We start from the raw sequence: 18,586 nt of genomic DNA, 5'->3' as shown, positions 1-18,586 counted from the left end.
CGCCCGCTCGACTCTGATAGGCCGCATAACAGAGCTCGCGCCACGCGTTCTCCGCCGGTAGAACCAATCCCTGCGCACCCATGGGCGGGTCCGGCAGCGGCGACCGACCCAGCAACGCCCGGCGAGAAGTGGTTCCACGAAAGAGGGGCCGCGGAGAAACATGTGACAAGAGACCTACCAGGCTATTGGAGCTCTGAGCGCCATGTGACACGTGACGAGCGCATCTCCTGCGCGTGACTCGAGGGTGTCCCGGCGGTGGAGCCAGTCCCCATTGCCCCCTAGCGGGGAGGCTCAGTACTACGCGCCGAGCGCTTTGGAGGCTGGCGCAGAAGGGCGGTGAGGGTCGCATCCGGCCAGTGGGGCGGGGAGCACGGTACGCGCAGCCTTTGCTGGCGCTGCTCGCTCCCAACACGTTTGGGATGAAAGAGCAGAAATTCAGAGGGGAGACGTCTGCCATCCAGAAGCCCGGGGGGAAGAGCCATTATCCATGTTTGTTCAGCCGGTAGGAGGCATGTGAGCCCCGGCCGCTCCTTACTTTCAGCAGGGACAGACCTGCCCTAGGGTGTGGGTTGGTCCTCTTCCCCCTGCCCCCTGGTAAATACCAGGCCATTTCATTTGAATTCACTGATGCGGACAGTACAGGGGTCAACTCTTGGGTTCTGTAGATAGGGCGACTGAAGTCAATGATGACAAGTTTCAGTCCTCGGGACTATTCACCTGCATAAAGCGCGAGCATCACTATTTGCAGCATCAAGGCCCTTGGAACACGTTATTTTAAGAAAGAGGGACAAAGCCACCTACTGCTAACAGCCTAGAAATTCAGCTTTAGACTTGAAACTTTCATAGCTGATGATGATGACTGGATTCACGTGCAGCTACAATAATAAAGTGAAAAGCTTTCCCAAACCCATTTGTTACCAATGTAGATAAAAATAGAGGACTTTTAAAATAAAAATGATTTTTTTAAATTTAAATTGAATACAGGTTTTTTTTCAAAATAGGCCCATTTAAAATTAAATATATAATTGACAAGTTTATGCCTTAACATAGGTTATTATAATCTATTGACATAATCTAAATTAAATACAAAAAATATGAAGTCGGATCTATTTGCCCCTGACATATTAAAGAAATTAAAACCCCTGAATGGTGGAAATCACTGGCTAAGTACCTGGAATTAGAGTCTGCTGAAGTACTAAACCAACTTTTGATAGCAATGGCCTCTTCTGCAGATGCAGAGAATTTTTTTTAATTTCAATTTAGTCAACTATTTCACTTGAATGACTAGTTCCTTCAAAGTTAAGAAATCAATTTGGAGCTGAAAAAATAGGAATGTTTATTTTCCTCTTCCAATTTATGAATAAAAATTAGAGGATGAGATCTAATTCTAAAATCTTAAAGGACATAGGCCCAGATCCATAAAGAAATTTAGAGCATTGTGGTGCTTACCTTTTAGGCACACAGAAAATCACAGGAACAAAACCACAATCCACAAAGCCTGAGTTAGGTGACAAGGCTCCCTATGAGATGAAATGGAGAGATAGGTGCTGTAGAATGCTGTCCACAAATGCTAGGCAGGGAGACACCTAAACTAGCCAGTCAGAGATGCCAAGGTGTATGTGCTAAGCACCTCTTGTCACATTTTGGGGACTACCTGGACTGGTAAGGGGTTCTCTCATTGCCTGCCCGGTAACCTTTGGGGTCTTTGTGCTGTGCAGTTATGGTTCAATTTCTTGACACCGGTAGCCAGCCCACAAGCACACTCAGGCTCTCACCAGTCTCGTTACCCTAATCAGGGTGATACTAACAGGCCTTTCAGTCCTGAGTCTCCCCAGATTAGGGTTACCATATTTCAGGTTCCCAAAAAGAGGACATTGCCAGAGGGCCTGGGGAGTTGGAGGGGGCATATAGTTGGGGGTGCTGGAGGGGGTATTTGGGAGGTTCTGGAGGGGTGTATACTAAGGAGTACCTGGGGATGCTGGAGGGGTATGTGTATACTGGGAGCAGTATTTGGGGGATACTGGAAGGGGTATCTGTGGCGGGAATATGGACTGGAGTTGGGGGGCAGTGTCTGTTCTGGTGGCAGGGCAGCTGGTTCAAGCCCAGGACGCAGTGCCAGCTATCAGTCAGCGCCTCCCTGTGGGACCCCCTCCCCAGCGCTAGGAGCCAGGGCCTGGATAGGTGGGATCCAGCAGCTATGGCTGCAGGGGAATGGACCAATCAGCTGTGGATGCAGAGAGAGACCAGTCAGGAAGCAGCCCAATTGGGGCTCTTTCTGAGCTGCAATGATTATTCTGCAAAACCCACGGACATTGCCTGTAGTTTGCAAAATCTACCCGGACCGAGGGTGAAAGGTGAAAAAAGAGGAAATGTCCAGGAAAACCCCGATCAACGTATGGTAACCCTACTCCAAATTCATCGTAATTCCTCATTACCAGACATTTGGACCATTCCCCTCTGGTTTGTCACACCTGGAAGCATGAAACCAGCCCCATAGATATCACTTACTTTGGCACACACAGTTTGAAAACCAGAGATCTGCTTTGGAAGAAAATAAAAAGTTTATTTAAGAGGAAAAAAACACTGATTCGAAGATGAAATAGTGAGGGAAAGCAAACCTATACAAGTTACACAGGAAATAAACATAAAGATGCAACCTCAGACTTTATGCCTCTATATTAGATAAAATCCTTTGTCTAATACAAAGAAAACAAAGGGTAGGAATAAATGGTCAGTTTTCACAATGGAGAGAGGTAAAGAGTGGCATTCCCAAGGATCTGTATTGGTGCTTTTCAACATATTCATAAATGATCTGGAAAAAGGGGTAAATGGTGATGTAGAAAGGTTGTGGACAATACAAAATTACTCAAGATAGTTAAGTCCAAAGCTGACTGTGAAGAGTTACAAAATGATCTCACAAACTGGGTGATGGGGAAAGAAATGGCAGATGAAATTCAATGTTGATAAGTGCAAAGTAATATACATTGGAAAACATAATCCCAGCTATCCATACAAAGTGATGGGGTCTAAATTAGCTATTACCACTCAAGAAAGAGATCTTGCAGTGACTGTGGATATTTCTCTGAAAGCATCCACTCTGTGCAGTGCTAGCCAAAAAAGCTAACAAAATGTTAGGAACCATTAAGAAAGGACTAGATAATAAAAAATAAAATATTATAATGCTAGTATATAAATCCATGGTATGCCTACACCTTGAATGCTGCATGCAGTTCTGGTTACCTCATCTCAGAAAAGATATATTAGAATTAGAAAAGGTGCAGAAAAGGGCAATGAAAATGATTACTGGTATGGAATACCCCTACATGGAGAGATTAAAAAGACTGAAGCTGCTGAAAGCTTAGAAAAGAGAGGACCAAGGGGGAATATGATAGAGATCTATAACATTATGAATGATATGGAGAAAGTGAATCAGGAAGTGTTATTTACCCCTTCATACAGCATAAGAACCAGTGATCACCCAATGAAATTAATAGTGGTTTAAAACAAACAAAAGGAGGTGCTTCTTTACATAATGCATAGGCAAGCTGTGGAACTTGTTGCCATGGGATGTTGTGAAGGCCAAAAGTATAATTGGGTTAAAAAAAGAACTAGATAAGTTCATGGAGGATAGGTCCATCATAGACTATTAGCCAAGATAGTCACAGGACACAAATCCATGCTTCAAGTGTCCCTAAACCTCCGACTGCCAGAAACTGTGATTGGACAATGGAATGAATCACCCAAAATTGCCCTGCTCTGTTCATTCCCTCTGAAGCATCTAGTACAGGCCACTGTCAAAAGACAGGATACTGGGCTAGATGGACTATTCACCTGACCCAGTATGGCCGTTCTTATGTTATCTGTTGCCTTAAAACAGTTTAGCTTTCCTAGCTAAAGGAAGGATCCAGCATTCATGAACAGCCTCCCACCTCAAGAGTCGAGACTGTCCCTCAAGTTCTGGATAAACTTCCATTCCAAGCCTGCTTTTAACAGGCTTTTTCCTTTTTTTCTCTCTCTCACAGCATGTCTACACTACAGAGTTATGTCGACTTAAGTTACACTGATGTACAGCCACCACTGTAATTAAACCGCTGGTGCATGTCCAAGCTATGCTCCTTGTATCCACGTGAACAGCTCTTGCATCATCACAAAGAGTAGTGCACTGTGGTTAGCTATCCCACTGTGCAATTGGCCACTGTCTGCCGCAGGGCATTCTGGGATGGGTTTGCAATGCCTCATGGCAGCAGGCTCAGTGTCCTGTGATGCAGCTTTCTCCATCCCATCATTCCATGACCTTCCGAGTATATTTTACGCCGCTTTTCAACAGCCCCTGTAAACTGCCTGCCCACCATCTCTGTCAGAAAGCATGGATCCTGCACTGCTCTCCCATGTTGTGATGAGCATTATGAACACAATACGCCTGATCCTGTACTGTAGTATTTCATGAGCTGTGACTCTGATGCTGATGCTGCCACGGTATCTGCCCTGTTTTGTGTCATGGACAGAAACAATTCAAGATTGCTGTTAGCATTCACAGAGCAGCTGCACATGGTGGACCATCAGTCCTGGGCTTGAGAAACAAGCTCTGAGTGGTGGGATCACATTGTTATGCAGATATGGGATGACAAGCAGTGGCTGCAGAACTTTTGGATCCACAAAGCCACCTTCCTGAAACTATGCAGAGCTTGCCCCAACCGTCCAGTGCAGAGACACCAAAATAAGAGCTGCACTAACAGTGGAGAAGCAAGTGGCGATCGCTGTGTGGAAGCTGGCAACGCCAGACTGCTACCAATCAGTTGTGAATCAGTTTGGAGTGGGGAAATCCACTGTGGGGGTTGTAGTGATGCAAGTAAGCAAAGCCATTAATTGCCTCCTGATACAAAGGACTCTCATTCTGGGCAATGTGCGTGAAATAACGGATGGTTTTGCAGCAGTGGGATTCCCTAATTGCGTTGGGGTGATAGATGGCACACATATCCCCATTTTGGCTCCAGACTACCTTGAGATGGAGTACATCAACAGAAAAGGCTACTTTTCTATGGCATGCAAGCGCTAATGGATCACCAGGGTCATTTCACCGACATCAATGCAGGCTGATCAAGGAAGGTACCTGATGAACATAACGAAGCTGCACGCAGGGACTTTCTTTCCAGAACAGAGGATTACCATTGGGTATGTGGAAATGCCAATAGTAATCCTGCAAGACCCAGCCTATCCCTTGCTCTGGAGGCTCTTGAAGTTGTATACTGACCACCTTGACAGTAGCAAGGAGCACTTCAACAACAGGCTCAGCAGGTGCAGAATGACTGTTGAATGTGCCTTTGACCACTTAAAGAGGCGCTGGCACTGTCTCCTCCGCAGGTTAGACCTCTGTGAGGAAAATATTCCAATGGTTATAGCTGTTTGCTGTGTCCTTCATAATATATGTGACTCAAAGGAGGAGAAGTTTCCCCAGGTGTGGAGGTGGAGCAGCTGTCTGCTGCTTTTGAGCCAGATACCAGGACTGTGAAAGGGACTCAACGGGGAGCTATTCTGATCAGGGAGGCTTTGAAAGAGCATTTTAAGAATGAGCCATCGGCATAGATGACTCGTGCTTCCCCTGGCATGTTTCTGTGTGTGCTAATATAACACTACAAATGCACCTATTGGTATTGTCTCTGAGGCCTGGTCTACACTAGGCGTTTAAATCGGTTTTAGGAGCGTAAAACCGATTTAACGCCACACCCGTCCACACTAGGAGGCACCTTATATCGATTTTAATGGCTCTTTAAATTGGTTTCTGTATCGGGATTAACATATCGGAATAGGGTTAGTGTGGCCACAAATCGACGGTATTGGCCTCCGGGCGGTATCCCACAGTGCACCACTGACCACTCTGGACAGCATTCTGAACTCGGATGCACTGGCCAGGTAGACAGGAAAAGCCCCGCGAACTTTTGAAATTCATTTCCTGCTTCCCCAGCGTGGAGAGCTCATCAGCACAGGTGACCACGCACAGCTCATCTGCACAGGTAACAATGCAGTCTCCTGAGAATCGAAAAAGAGCCCCAGCATGGACTGCACGGGAGGTACTGGATCTGATCGCTATATGGGGAGAGGATTCAGTGCTAACAGAACTGCGTTCCAAAAGACGAAATGAAAAAGTATTTGAAAGAATTTCTAAGGCTATGACGGATAAAGGCCACAGCAGGGACTCAGTGCAGTGCAGAGTGAAAGTTAAGGAGCTCAGACAAGCCTACCAGAAAACCAAAGAAGCAAACGGAAGGTCCGGGGCAGGTCGAAAAACATGCCGCTTCTATGCTGAGCTGCATGCAATTTTAGGGGGCTGCGCCACAAGTACCCCACCCCTGACCGTGGATTCCGAGGTGGGGGTTGTAATCTCTGCCATGTCTGAGGATTATGCGGACGGGGAAGATGAAGATGAAGAAGAGGAGGACGACCTAGCAGAGAGCACACAGCACTCCGTGAGCCCCAGCAGCCAGGAGCTTTTTATCACCCTGACTGAATTACCCTCCTCCCAGCCCTCCCAAGCAACTATCCCAGACAATGACGCCATGGAAGGGACCTCTGGTGAGTGTACCTTTGTAAATAGCAAACGTTGTTTTTTAAGCAAGCGTTTTTTAATGATTGATTTGCCCTGAGGACTTGGGATGCATTTGCAGACAGTATAGTCACTTAGAAAAGTTTGTTATCATGTCCGGGGATTGAGAGGAAATCCTCCATGGACATCTCGATGAAGCGCGCCTGTAGGTACTCCAGAAGCCTTTGCAGAAGGTTTCTGGGCAAGGCAGCCTTGTTCCGCCCACCATGGTAGGACACTTTACCACGCCATGCATGTAGCAAGTAATCAGGTATCATTGCATGGCAAAGCATAGCAGCGTATGGTCCCGGTGATTGCTGGCATTCAAGAAGCATCCGTTCTTTATCTCGCTGTGTTATCCTCAGCAAAGTGATATCGTTCAGGATAACCTGGTTAAAAATCAGGAATTTAAGTAAGTGGGATGGCCATTTTCCTACTGGGTTCGTGGACTGCAGCAGCTTAAAAAAAAATCCTTTCCTCCACGTAGCCAAGCGGGGGGAGGGGAGGAATGAAATGCCGATGATCTTTTTTGTGTTTGTTCAGCGGGGCTTCCACAAGCTACCAGCCATGCAGTGGGTGGGGGGGTGGGAAGGGTGTTGATTAGCAGGGAGCTAGCGTGGTATTAGCCATGCATTGGGGGGAGGGGTAAATCACTGCAGAAGCCGAAAGACAGTGGCTTACCATGGCCGCATGCAAGCTGAATTCTGATGCCTGGACCTGTGTCTGTGAGATCTGTAACTCCAGAGCTGCAGGCACTCACTATTAAGATGAAAAATGCGACCTTGTAGGGAAATCACATGTGCTATGTAAGGTGAATAGTGCTGTTCACTGTGAAAGAGTATAACCATTGTTCTGTAAAATGTATGTTTTTAAATATTTCTCTCCCTCATGCAGCTGCAAATTTTTCAAGCATCCCTCCTCCATCCCAAAGGCTAGCACAGATAAGGCGGAGGAAAAAGAAGACGAGAGATGAAATGTTCTCGGATATTATGGAAGTTACACGCAATGAAAGAGCTCATCTGAATGAGTGGAAGGACGTGGTATCAAATTACAGGAAAGATGCCAGTGAACGTGAGGACAGGAGAGACACCCGAGATGAGAGGTGGCGGCAGGAAGACCGGCAGGAAAATCAGAGGTGGCGGCAGGAAGATCAGCGGTGGCGGGATGCAACTCTGGGGCTGCTGCGTGATCAAACTGACATGCTCCGGCGTCTGGTGGAGCTTCAGGAACGGCAGCAGGATCACAGAGTGCCGCTGCAGCCCCTGTATAACCACCCTCAACCCTCACCATGTTCCATATTCTCCTCACCCAGACGTGTAAGAACGCGTGGGGGGAGGCTCCGTGCACCCGCCCACTCCACCCCCGTGGACAGCCCAACCAGAAGGCTGTCGTTAATGTGAATTTTTTTTAATGGCCTTCTCCATCCTTCCTATCCTCCTCCCAAACCACACCCTTACTTCTCTCCCTCTGTTTATAATGAATTAATAAAGAATTCATGATTTTTAAACTAGAGTGACTTTATTTGCATAAGTAAGCTGTACTCGAATGGGGAGGGTGAGTTGCTTACAGGGAATGAGTCAATCAAGGGGGTTGGGTGTTCATCAACAAACACAGCAGTCACACTGTACCCTGGCCATTGATGAAGCTCGTTTTCAAAGCTTCTCTGATGCGCACCGCTTCCTGGTGTGCTCTTCTAATCTCCCTGGTGTCTGGCTGCGCGTAATCAGCGGCCAGGTGATTTGCCTCAGCCTCCCACCCCGCCATAAAGGTCTCCCCCTTACTCTCACAGAGATTGTGGAGAATACAGCAAGCAGCAATAACATAGGGGACATTGGTTTGGCTGAGGTCTGAGCGAGTCAGTAATGTCCGCCAGCGCGCCTTTAAACGGCCAAATGCACATTCCACCACCATTCTGCACTTGCTCAGCCTGTAATTGAACAGATCCTGACCACTGTCCAGGCTGCCTGTGTATGGCTTCATGAGCCATGGCATCAAGGGGTAGGCTGGGTCCCGCAGGATAACGACAGGCATTTCAACATCCCCAACTGTTATTTTCTGGTCTGGGAAGTAATTCCCTTGCTGCAGCCGTTTAAACAGAGTAGTGCTTCTGAATACGTGAGCGTCATGAACCCTCCCTGGCCATCCCACGTGGATGTTTGTGAAACGTCCCTTGTGATCCACCAGTGCTTGCAGCACCATTGAAAAGTACCCCTTCTGGTTTACGTACTGGGTGCCCTGGCGCTCCGGTGCCAAGATAGGGATATGGGTTCCATCTATCGCCCCCCCACAGTTAGGGAATCCCAGTGCAGCAAAGCCATCCACTATGGCCTGCACGTTTCCTAGAGTCACAACCTTTCGTAGCAGCAGCTTAGTGATTGCTTTGGCTACTTGCATCACAGCAGCCCCCACAGTAGATTTTCCAACTCCAAATTGATTCCCGACTGACCGGTAGCTGTCTGGCATTGCAAGCTTCCACAGGGCTATCGCCACTCGCTTCTCTACTGTGAGGGCTGCTCTCATCTTGGTATTATGGCGTTTCAGGGCAGGGGCAAGCAAGTCACAAAGTTCCATGAAAGTGCCCTTACGCATGCGAAAGTTTCGCAGCCACTGGGAATCGTCCCACACCTGCAACACAATGCGGTCCCACCAGTCAGTGCTTGTTTCCCGGGCCCAAAATCGGCGTTCAATGGATAGAATCTGCCCCATTACCATCAGGATCTCCAAAGCGCAGGGGCCCGCGGTTTGAGAGAATTCTGTGTCTACGTCCTCATCACTGTCATCGCCGCGCTGCCATATCCGCCTCCTCCTAGCCTCGGTTTGAAAGTCCTGGTTCACCATATACTGCACGAGAGTGCGCGAGGTGTTTAAAACATCCACGATAGCGGTATTGAGCTGAGCAGGGTCCATGCTTGCTGTGCTATGGCGTCTGCACAGTTCACCAAGCAAAAAAGGCGCGAAACGGTTGTCTGCTGCTTTCAGGGAGGGAGGGGTGAGGCTGTACCCAGAACCACCCGCGACAATGATTTTTGCCCCATCAGGCACTGGGATCTCAACCCGGAAATGCCAAGGGGCGGGGGAGGCTGCGGGAACTATGGGATAGCTACGGGATAGCTACCCACAGTGCAACGCTCCAGAAATCGACGCTAGTCTCGGACCGTGGACGCACACCACCGATTTAATGTGTTTAGTGTGGCCGCGCGCACTCGATTTTATACAATCTGTTTTGCAAAACCGGTTTATGTAAATTCGGAATAATCCCGTAGTGTAGACGTACCCTGAATGTTAGCAGTAGTCACCATACGTTGGATAATAATAAAGATTCATTCGCTTTCCATAAATTCAGTTTTATTCCACACCCATGCAAACATATTTATGGATTGGTAACATAAACTTCATACACACAGGGAAAAGTATCTTTAAAGGGGAAGGAACAGGAAATTCCCAGGCATATTTGCCAGTGAGGTTTTTAGAGCTAGGTGTATGTCCAGCTGTCATTGTGCTGCTGAGGCCCCAGAGGAAAGGAGGAATGGGGGAGGGAGCTGTTGTGGGGAGGTGCAGGAAGGCAGTTCTGTATGGGCTGCAAAGGGAGGCAGGCATGGATGTGTTCAGACTGAAGTTCAACAGGAACCGCAACATGTCTGTCTGCTCCCTGAGCAGTGTTATCACCTATTACTGCCTGTTTCCTATCCTGACTATCCCTCCGCAATGTGTCACTGATTGCCTCCCTCCGTGCTCTCTGCTCACAATTCGAAAAACCAGATGCCTGCAGCGCCTCCTTAAACATTTCTTCCTTACTTCTCCAGTTTCTTTTTCTTAGCTGGGTGAGGCGCTCTGCTGCTGTGTGGGAGAGTCAAAGGCACATCTGCAGCTGCTAAAGAAACAATAACAGAGGTGTTATTGTTGGTGTACTTACGCCCTTGACCCAAACAAGTAACAAACACATCTTTCTCACTTTCCATTGGCGCTCACACAGCGCAGTGGTAGTCCCAGCCATGGTTACAGCCCAGGCGGAGGTGAGTTGGGACAAAGGCATGGGGTAGCTATGAGGGTATCAGTACCAGCAGTACATAGGGCTACTGTACTGAATACTGGCACTGTTTTCCACAGGCAGGGGTGACTGCAGCTGATATCTCACTCCTGAGGTTAACCAAGGCTGCAAGTGTTCAGCTCCCGCATGCATGTGGCTGCAGAGGGGGACTGTATACTGCTGCCCTGTGTGCTGCTATGGTGCCTGCTGAACTAATCACTGAGTGGTGTGGCAAAGAAACCTTCAGCAGAGGATTGGAGATCAACCTCGAGATCTCTATGGAGGATTCATGGGACATCCCAGTGTGCATAAACAAACTTTTCTGTGGGGTCCCCTCTCCCTAGCTGTAGTGGGGAATGAGAAGCAGCTAGAAACTGTTCCTGTGTTGGTTATTCACTACCTCTTTTAGCCTGATTAGAAAAGTAGTACATGAGCAGATGGTTCCCTGCATTATTGAAGCAGAATGAGTACTTAGCAGAGGTCCTCCTCCCCTCCCCCACCGCATCAGGCTTGCCAGTGCTGGACTGCTGGGAATGGCTAGATTGTCAAGGAGTGAAAAAGAGGTCCTGGCTCGCTACACCACCAGATCACCCTGTTGCCTGTCCCCCATCCTCCTCTGCCTCCACTTCCTCGTGCAGCATGGTATCCTCTGGGTTCACTCTGGCGGCCAGTGACTCCAGCCTTCCCAAAGTATCCAAGGGGCTCTTAGCAGTGATGGAGTGCAGCTCCCTGTACAAGAAGAATATCTGCAGCTCTGTACCAAAGCGGCCATTTGCCTCCCTTGCCTTCTGGTACACCTGCCTAAGCTCCTTGATTTTTATGCGGCACTACAGCATGTCCCTAGATATCAAAGTTCCTGTGGCTGGAGCGGAGTTGTAGCTGCACAGCTTCCTCTCCCCACAGACCCAGGAGATTCACTACCCCCCTTGTTCTCCAGGCACAAGCGAGTTTGCTGCGTGGAGGCGGCATGCTCAGCTAGGCAGTTGCTCTCCATGTCGCGCAAACAAGAACAGCAATTTCAAAACTTTCTGGGGCTTTAAAGGGAGAGGGGCATTCACCTGTGTACCTGGCTGCAGGGCAGCAGAGTTCAAAATGGTGACCAGAGTGGTCATGGCGTGCACTTTAGGACACCTCCTGGAGGCCCCTTATAGCAACGTAAGCCACATAGCATCTACACTGACACTGCATTGCTCTAAGTACGTTGCAATATGCTTTATGCCTCTCATCCAGTTTTATTAGGTCGGTGTAGCAGGCGTGTTAAAGTGGTGGAGGAACATTGCAGTGTGTACACGCCCATAGTTACGTTGGTGTAAGCTACCTTATATCAACTTAACTTTGTAGTGTAGACATGCCCACAGTCTATGGTTACTCTTGGTTATTCAGTGTGGGAAAATTCCCTCTTGGCTTCAGAGCTGGGATGTTCTTTTCAATTTCAAGTTGTCTCAGTGTATTTCCATTACCTGTAATGGTTCATTGTTGTTTTCTGCTGGATTTGACAATGGATAGTTATTTGAAGCTGGTTTTATGTACAGGGGCGGCTCTAGGTATTTTGCCGCCCCAAGCATGGCAGGCAGGCTGCCTTTGGCGGCTTGCCTGCGGGAGGTCCCCGGTCCAGCGGATTTGGCGGCATGTCTGCGGGAGGTCCGCCGAAGCCACGGGACCAGCGGACCCTCCACAGGCATGCCGCCAAAGGCAACCTGCCTGCCGCCCTCACGGCAACCGGCAGAGCGCCCTCCGTGGCTTGCCACCCCAGGCACGCGCTTGGTGTGCTGGTGCCTGGAGCCGCGCCTGTTTATGTAAATAACTGGTTTTGGTGGTGCCCCTCCCTGCTTGACTGCTCACTCCCTTGCTGTGAGGTGTAGTACTGATTATAAGCAGAGTTTTCTATATACACAAATGCATACATTTACCACCACAGTCTGTATAAATATTTCATAACCATCAAGTTCAGAACATTGTAAGTTTCACAAAAGACTTATCTGATACATTAGGATTATAGTACAATAATACAGTATGCAATCATTTGGCTTAAATGGTCATTTTTAGAGTTTAAACCTCCACTTCTCCCCTTGGGGTATCTGGACCCTGATTGTCACACCTCTCCCCTCACAGAGATAGACACCTACTTTTAGGCTGCAGGAAGGTGCCTATCTCTGCTTAACAATCCATGAATGGAAACCTGTCTCCTGGAGTCAGGTGGCTTAGGCTCCTAAATAGTTTTTTGTGAGAATGAGTTAGACATCTGCCTCCACACAAAATGGCCAGAGGAGGAGGTGCAGTGGTGGGTCAGGAGGGGCGAATGCCTGGTGGTCTTTAGTTGTATATGTGGCATCCCCACATCAGAATATCCCATAGTTCAGTGGTTAGGGCACTCTCCTGAGGAGTAGAAGACCCCCTCTTCAGATTCTTGCTCCCGTTCAGGCAGAAGGGGAAACTGGGTCTCCACATCCCAGTTAAGCACTCTAACCACTGTGCTGAAAGTTATAAGGTGGGTGACAGCGGTGGCACCTCTTCAGACAGATTTTGAATGGGCCCTGATCTAGGCAAGCGCCTCTGAGTATGCCTAGTGGATTGGGCCCTACATGCAAGATTGGTGTTTATCTGCTTGTATTCCACAGTTCATGGATTGCTCAAGGGATTAGGTGGACACTTAGAGTCAGGCAGCAGTGCACAAGCCAGAGGCAGGAACACAGGCTCCTAGGGAACTTTTACGCTGAAAACATAGGCGGCCAGTGAATTATCTAGGTGACAACAGGCTTTGTCAGGAGTTTTGTGAATCATTTTTGTGAATGGAACATATAAAAAGAGTATATATATATACTCTTCTGATATGTTCCATTCTATGCACCTATGAAGTGGGCTGTAGCCCACGAAAGCTTATGTTCAAATAAATTTGTTAGTCTCTACGGGCCACAAGTACTCCTGTTCTTTTTACCTGAGAGGAAGCAAGTGGACAACTTTCTCTCTGACTGGGACAGGTTGGATCTTCTCATGATTGATAATTCACAGCATTTTCTCACATTGGGATGCTCATCCAGTTCAGACCCCTTCCTGCTCTTTGCAGAATGGTCTTAGATAGGTTCATATTTCCAAGTGCAGTTTGCACCTGACGCCTGGTTGGGTACCGTACAACTGAATTACCCGACGCTTTCTCTCACTGGGGGTCAGATGAGCAATGGGTGGAGTGCCCTCAACAGGCCTTGAAGTCAATGGCCTACATACGATAGGACCCTTGATTACAGTGTTCATCTGCAGCATAGCTACAATATTCTTTTATGTCCTTTGACTATCAGGTTAAAGTGAATCAGTCATGTGGGAAGTGTAAGTATAGAAGACATTTGGATCAAATATGGTGGTCCTATTCTTGTTTTCTCAAGTGTTTCACTTTTCATGTACTTTGAAAAGAAAATGGATGACACCTCATGACTGAAAGGACATTTCTTTTTTCGCTTGGCCCAAACTGTTATTTATCTGCCTCTATCTTTGAAGAGCTTTAGGTCTATTTTTCAGACTATGAAATATGTACACCTATCTCTGTGAATAGCATGAAGATGGGATTGGGGCACCAATGAAAATCTAAATACATGGTGAAAAAATGATGTGATTTCCTAAGGCAGTATCTAGTTATCAAAGGGTGGACATCCATCCCAAACCCACAATTTCCCAGCTCCTGTAGGATGCAATTAGATTAATCTCTGAGAGTCAACAAGCTAAGTATAATCAATTAGATTAAGTAAACACTTTGAGTCAAAAGGAGGAAGGTTATTTCCCCCCTTTACTTTAAACTGATTGTGTTATTTCATTTGTTCTCAATAGTTTATGAAGAACTTGGCTCCTTTCTTTAGCATTTTCTGAGTCATTTTATCTTATGTTGAATGGAGGCGTCCCTGCAGCCAAGTGCCATCTGGTGGAAATTTTATTAAAAGGGATTGGGTGTAAGGGAGAGATTTGTTCTTTGAATCAAAACACAAACCAGTCCACATGAGTAATAGATCATTTATATAAAACCTTTCAATTTCCTACTCTTCTAGGTTAATATTTCATATCATACCAAGGGGAGGAGCTGCTGTTGAAAAAAAGAAAATATTTTGAAAGATGCCCGAACAAAGCATTGCCATCGAAGTACAATGAGGTGATGATTAGTAGCTCATCAGGAAACCACACTAACTACATACAGAATGCAAGCTCAACAGGCTGCTTTCTGTTAAATGGGACTTGTGAACAGCTTTAGCGTCATTTTGTTTTGATTAAAACAAGATGCCACATTACCCTTTAGTCTTGATTTCTTTAGCACTTCCTCGTGTTTACGCTGCGCTCAGGGCTGTGTAATAACAACACACAGCCCAGGACTGAGAATCCTTTTATTTTGTCTGATATGAAAGATTTTTTTAATTTCCTCGCAGTTTAAAAGACCCGGGTCAGATGCCTGAGCTGTCTCCGTCCGAGATTCCTCTCCTCTTACTGCAGAGTCCTTAGTACAGACCTCAGAGGTGGAAATGGCATTGGGTGATGCAGGGCAGCGAGAGCGTGAAGGTGTGTTGCGCGCACTTTGGACTGCGCACCGATCTGTTCACCGCCGGTACGTTAATAAAGACTTTGGTTAAGGGCTGGAGAGGAGATGGAGGCGGGGGGCGTATTGTGAGGGCGATAGCTGTTTCATTATGGGATCGGAGGGGACGGTGTACTGTTGCTTGGTTCAGGTGTTGGGAACTGAGATTGTTGCTAAACTGCAGGGATGCGGGGAGATGGTTGCGCTTGGATCTGGGGTTGGGGATACTGTGTTGTTGGGGTTACTATCGTTGCTTTGTTAGGGTGGGGTGAGAAGCTAATTGCTTGGTTGGGGAAGACGTTCCTAAGTAGGTGGTACGGGATAAATTGGCTGTTCGGTTCGGGGGGTGGGGGGAGATAGATAATAGGCGTGCTAGCTGCGGTGTGTATGCACAGCCCACCCTCTCTGTGTGCCAGATGACAGGCAAAGCCCCTATATATGCCGCCGAGAAGCGCATTGATCAGTAGCGCTATCCTTTCTCTTGCTTCCCAAGAAAGTTTGTATCCCAAAGAGCAGAGTCGAGCCGGGAGGCGTGCAGGGACGGGGCCGCTGAGAGCACGAGACCCCGGGATTGCCCTGCACAAGACCCCAGCCGCCCATTTGCTGGGACTCTGCGAGGAGCCATGGAAGATCCTTTCAGCCTAGACAGATTTTCCCCGGTACTCAACCTTTCGAGTGCCCTGCAGCCAGGCTGGAACCTGAATCTCTCCTCCTCCCCCGGGGACCGGCGCTGGCCTTCCCTTAGCCGGCAGGTGCGGGTGATCTCCGCGACCGCCATCCTGCTGCTGGGGCTGCTGGGCAATTGCCTGGTGCTGCATCGCCTCTGCTGCTGTGGCTGCTGCGGCCGGGGCAGGCGGCGGCGGAAGATGGATTTCCTTATCGCCCACCTGGCGCTGGCCGATCTCTACGGCTGCGGGCTGGCCCTGCTCTCGCATCTAGCGGCGGAGCTGTTGGGGGCCGCCTGGCCAGCGGGGGACGCCGCCTGCCGCCTGCTTAAGCTACTGCAGGGCTCCGGCCTCCTGGCCTCGTCCAACGTGCTGGTGCTCATCGCCATGGAGCGGCACCACGTGGTGAGGCGGCCGGCGGACCCGCCGCTGCCCGCCCGGGCCCTGGCCGCGCTGGGCTGGCTGCTGGCGCTGCTGCTCGCCTTGCCCCAGGCCTTCGTCTTCAGACTCGCCTCCCGCCCCGGGGGCAGCCGCTGCCTCAGCATCTTCGAGCAGCTGCCGCGCTGGCACGGCCAGGCCTACGGCGTGTACGGGGCCGTCACCGGCTTCTTGGCGCCCGTCAGCCTGCTATGCTGGGCCTACGGCCGCATCCTCCTCGCCCTCTGGGCCGCCCAGGAGGAGAAGCCGCCCGCGGCGCGGGGGGAAGGCGGCAGCGGCCGCCGCCGGGGGCGGCCGGCCGCGCGGCCCCTGCTGCTGAGGCTGCCGGCCGCCAGCTGTCCCATGCCGCGGGCTCGGGTCAAGACGCTGCAGCTGACGCTGGTGCTGATCGCCCTGTTCGCGCTCTGTCGCCTGCCCCGCTTCGTGCTGGAGCTCAGCATGGCCTTCGGGCCCGGCGGGGAGGCCCCGGCCGCGGCCGGGCTGCGGGAGGCGCGGGCCGCGCTCGGCATCGTGGCGGTGACCAACAGCGCGCTGAACCCCTACGCCTATCTGCTCTTCCAGAGCCACCGGCCCTGGGCGCGCCGTCTGCAGAGGAGCCTCTGCAGTGCGGGATCCGGCCAGACCTGCTGCTGCCCCGGCCCCGAGGGAGAGCCCCGCCGCCGGCCGAACCACCGCGCCCCGCACAGACACCGCCCGAAGGACGGGCCGCCCCCCGGAGCGCAGCGCGCCGCGCTCTGTACCCCAGCGCCGCCGCCAGGCTCAGGCCCCCGGGAGCCTGAGGACACCTTCGCCTGTGAGAGCGGCTTCTAATCAGCCTTTCTCGGGGCGGGGGACAGAGCCCCCAAGCGGCACCCACCGCAGCAGGCCCAAGCAACAGGCCAGGAGGGCAGAGAACGATATCGTTTAAAATCAACAAGGAGTCTGGTGGCACCTTAAAGACTAACAGATTTATTTGGGCATACGCTTTTGTGGGTAAAAAACCCACTTCAGATGCATGGAGTGAAAAGAACATCTGAAGAAGTGTCTTTAAGGTACCACCGGACTCCTTGTTGTTTTTGTGGATACAGACTAACTGGGCTACCCCCTGATACTTGATATGGTTTAACATCCTCCTTGGCCCTGAGCCCGGTCATCACCCCAGCCTCTCCTTCACCAGCACCCCCCCATCACTGCCGCACACACCTTTCTCTCTTCCCATTACTTTTCTGCCAAGTTAATCTTCTGCCACTTCTTCCTGTCTCTCTCCCATACCCTTCCTCTCAATCATCTCTTCAACTTTCCCTTTTTTCTTTTCCAGAGTTTGAATAAGGACAAAGATGGGGTTTAAAGTTAACTCCCCTGCTGAGAGGCTCCTTACATGTTCAAAATGCTCCCAAGACACTGATCTCTGTGTTCCTGTGATGACAGAAATTCAATTCCCTAGCCAAGCAGGGGGAACAAACCTCATTTCATCACTCTTTGTAGCCATGTGATGACTAGATGTAATGTGGTTTATAAAAGCTGAACTGTGTATTTTGCATCTATAATATTTTTATTACAACTGAACTAGCTGCCTCCTTGTTCCTTAGGGATGTGGGGCTCAAAGTTAGGGTTTTCAAACCAGCATCAGTACTTTACAATTATATACAGATACGTATAGGCAGGAAGGAATTTCAGAAAGCCTTTAACTGAAAGCCTCCTGAAAACTACCCAGGATAAGGCTCTGTATTATGAGGTTTTCTTCTGCACCATAACAATTTTAATGTCCTTACCCATAGCATTGTCCTTTGTGTTTTCAGTCTTTTTTTTTTTTAACAGGAGAAGAGTGCAAAAATCAGCAGGGCTGCTGTTGCTATGCAAACTGACTGAATGTTGTATATATGAATAGCTCTATATTTGTAACCTTTACAAACCCTTCTGAATCTTTCTGTTTCACTCTGTGGACTTAGTGGTAACCCATTTGTAAATAAAATCAATGAGTATATGAAGGGTCATTTTGTTTAAAGAAACAGTTTAAAATTAATGGTTCCATTTTGTTTCAATCTGGCTGGACTCTGTCGGATAAGCTGCTGAATGTGTTAATAATCGGCATTGAAGACTGAGTCAGTGGGCTGTGTGGGCAGAGTGTAATGGAAATCTACATGTACAAAACACACCTTGCAGAAGCCAAAGGTCTTCTAAAATTTCTTTATATGCCTGCCTAAGGAACAGTAATATAGAGCTCATTTAATGAGATAATTGGCTCCATCCTCCTATTGTTTAGGATTTGGTTAATACCCATGTAGCTAATTGAATATTTTCTAGATGCCCTTTTGGGCACTACAAATAAAGTGAAACACAGGGCTACA

General features: G+C 49.0%; 1 protein-coding gene across 1 annotated transcript; it reads left to right on the top strand.

Annotated features, from left to right (window-relative positions):
* Positions 1 to 15,543: 15,543 nt before the first annotated feature.
* On the top strand, positions 15,544 to 18,131 carry GPR150 (G protein-coupled receptor 150). Its single transcript, XM_045020894.1, is given in 2 exon segments — positions 15,544 to 15,720; positions 15,723 to 18,131. Coding segments are annotated over 2 exon segments (1,473 nt in total). The 5' UTR covers positions 15,544 to 15,594; the 3' UTR covers positions 17,070 to 18,131.
* Positions 18,132 to 18,586: the final 455 nt, after the last annotated feature.

The sequence above is a fragment of the Mauremys mutica genome, chromosome 6, assembly GCF_020497125.1.
Source record: "Mauremys mutica isolate MM-2020 ecotype Southern chromosome 6, ASM2049712v1, whole genome shotgun sequence".
Classification (NCBI taxonomy): domain Eukaryota; kingdom Metazoa; phylum Chordata; order Testudines; family Geoemydidae; genus Mauremys; species Mauremys mutica.
Note: the sequence above shows the minus strand (reverse complement) of the source record. Positions and strands in the feature narration are given on the sequence as shown.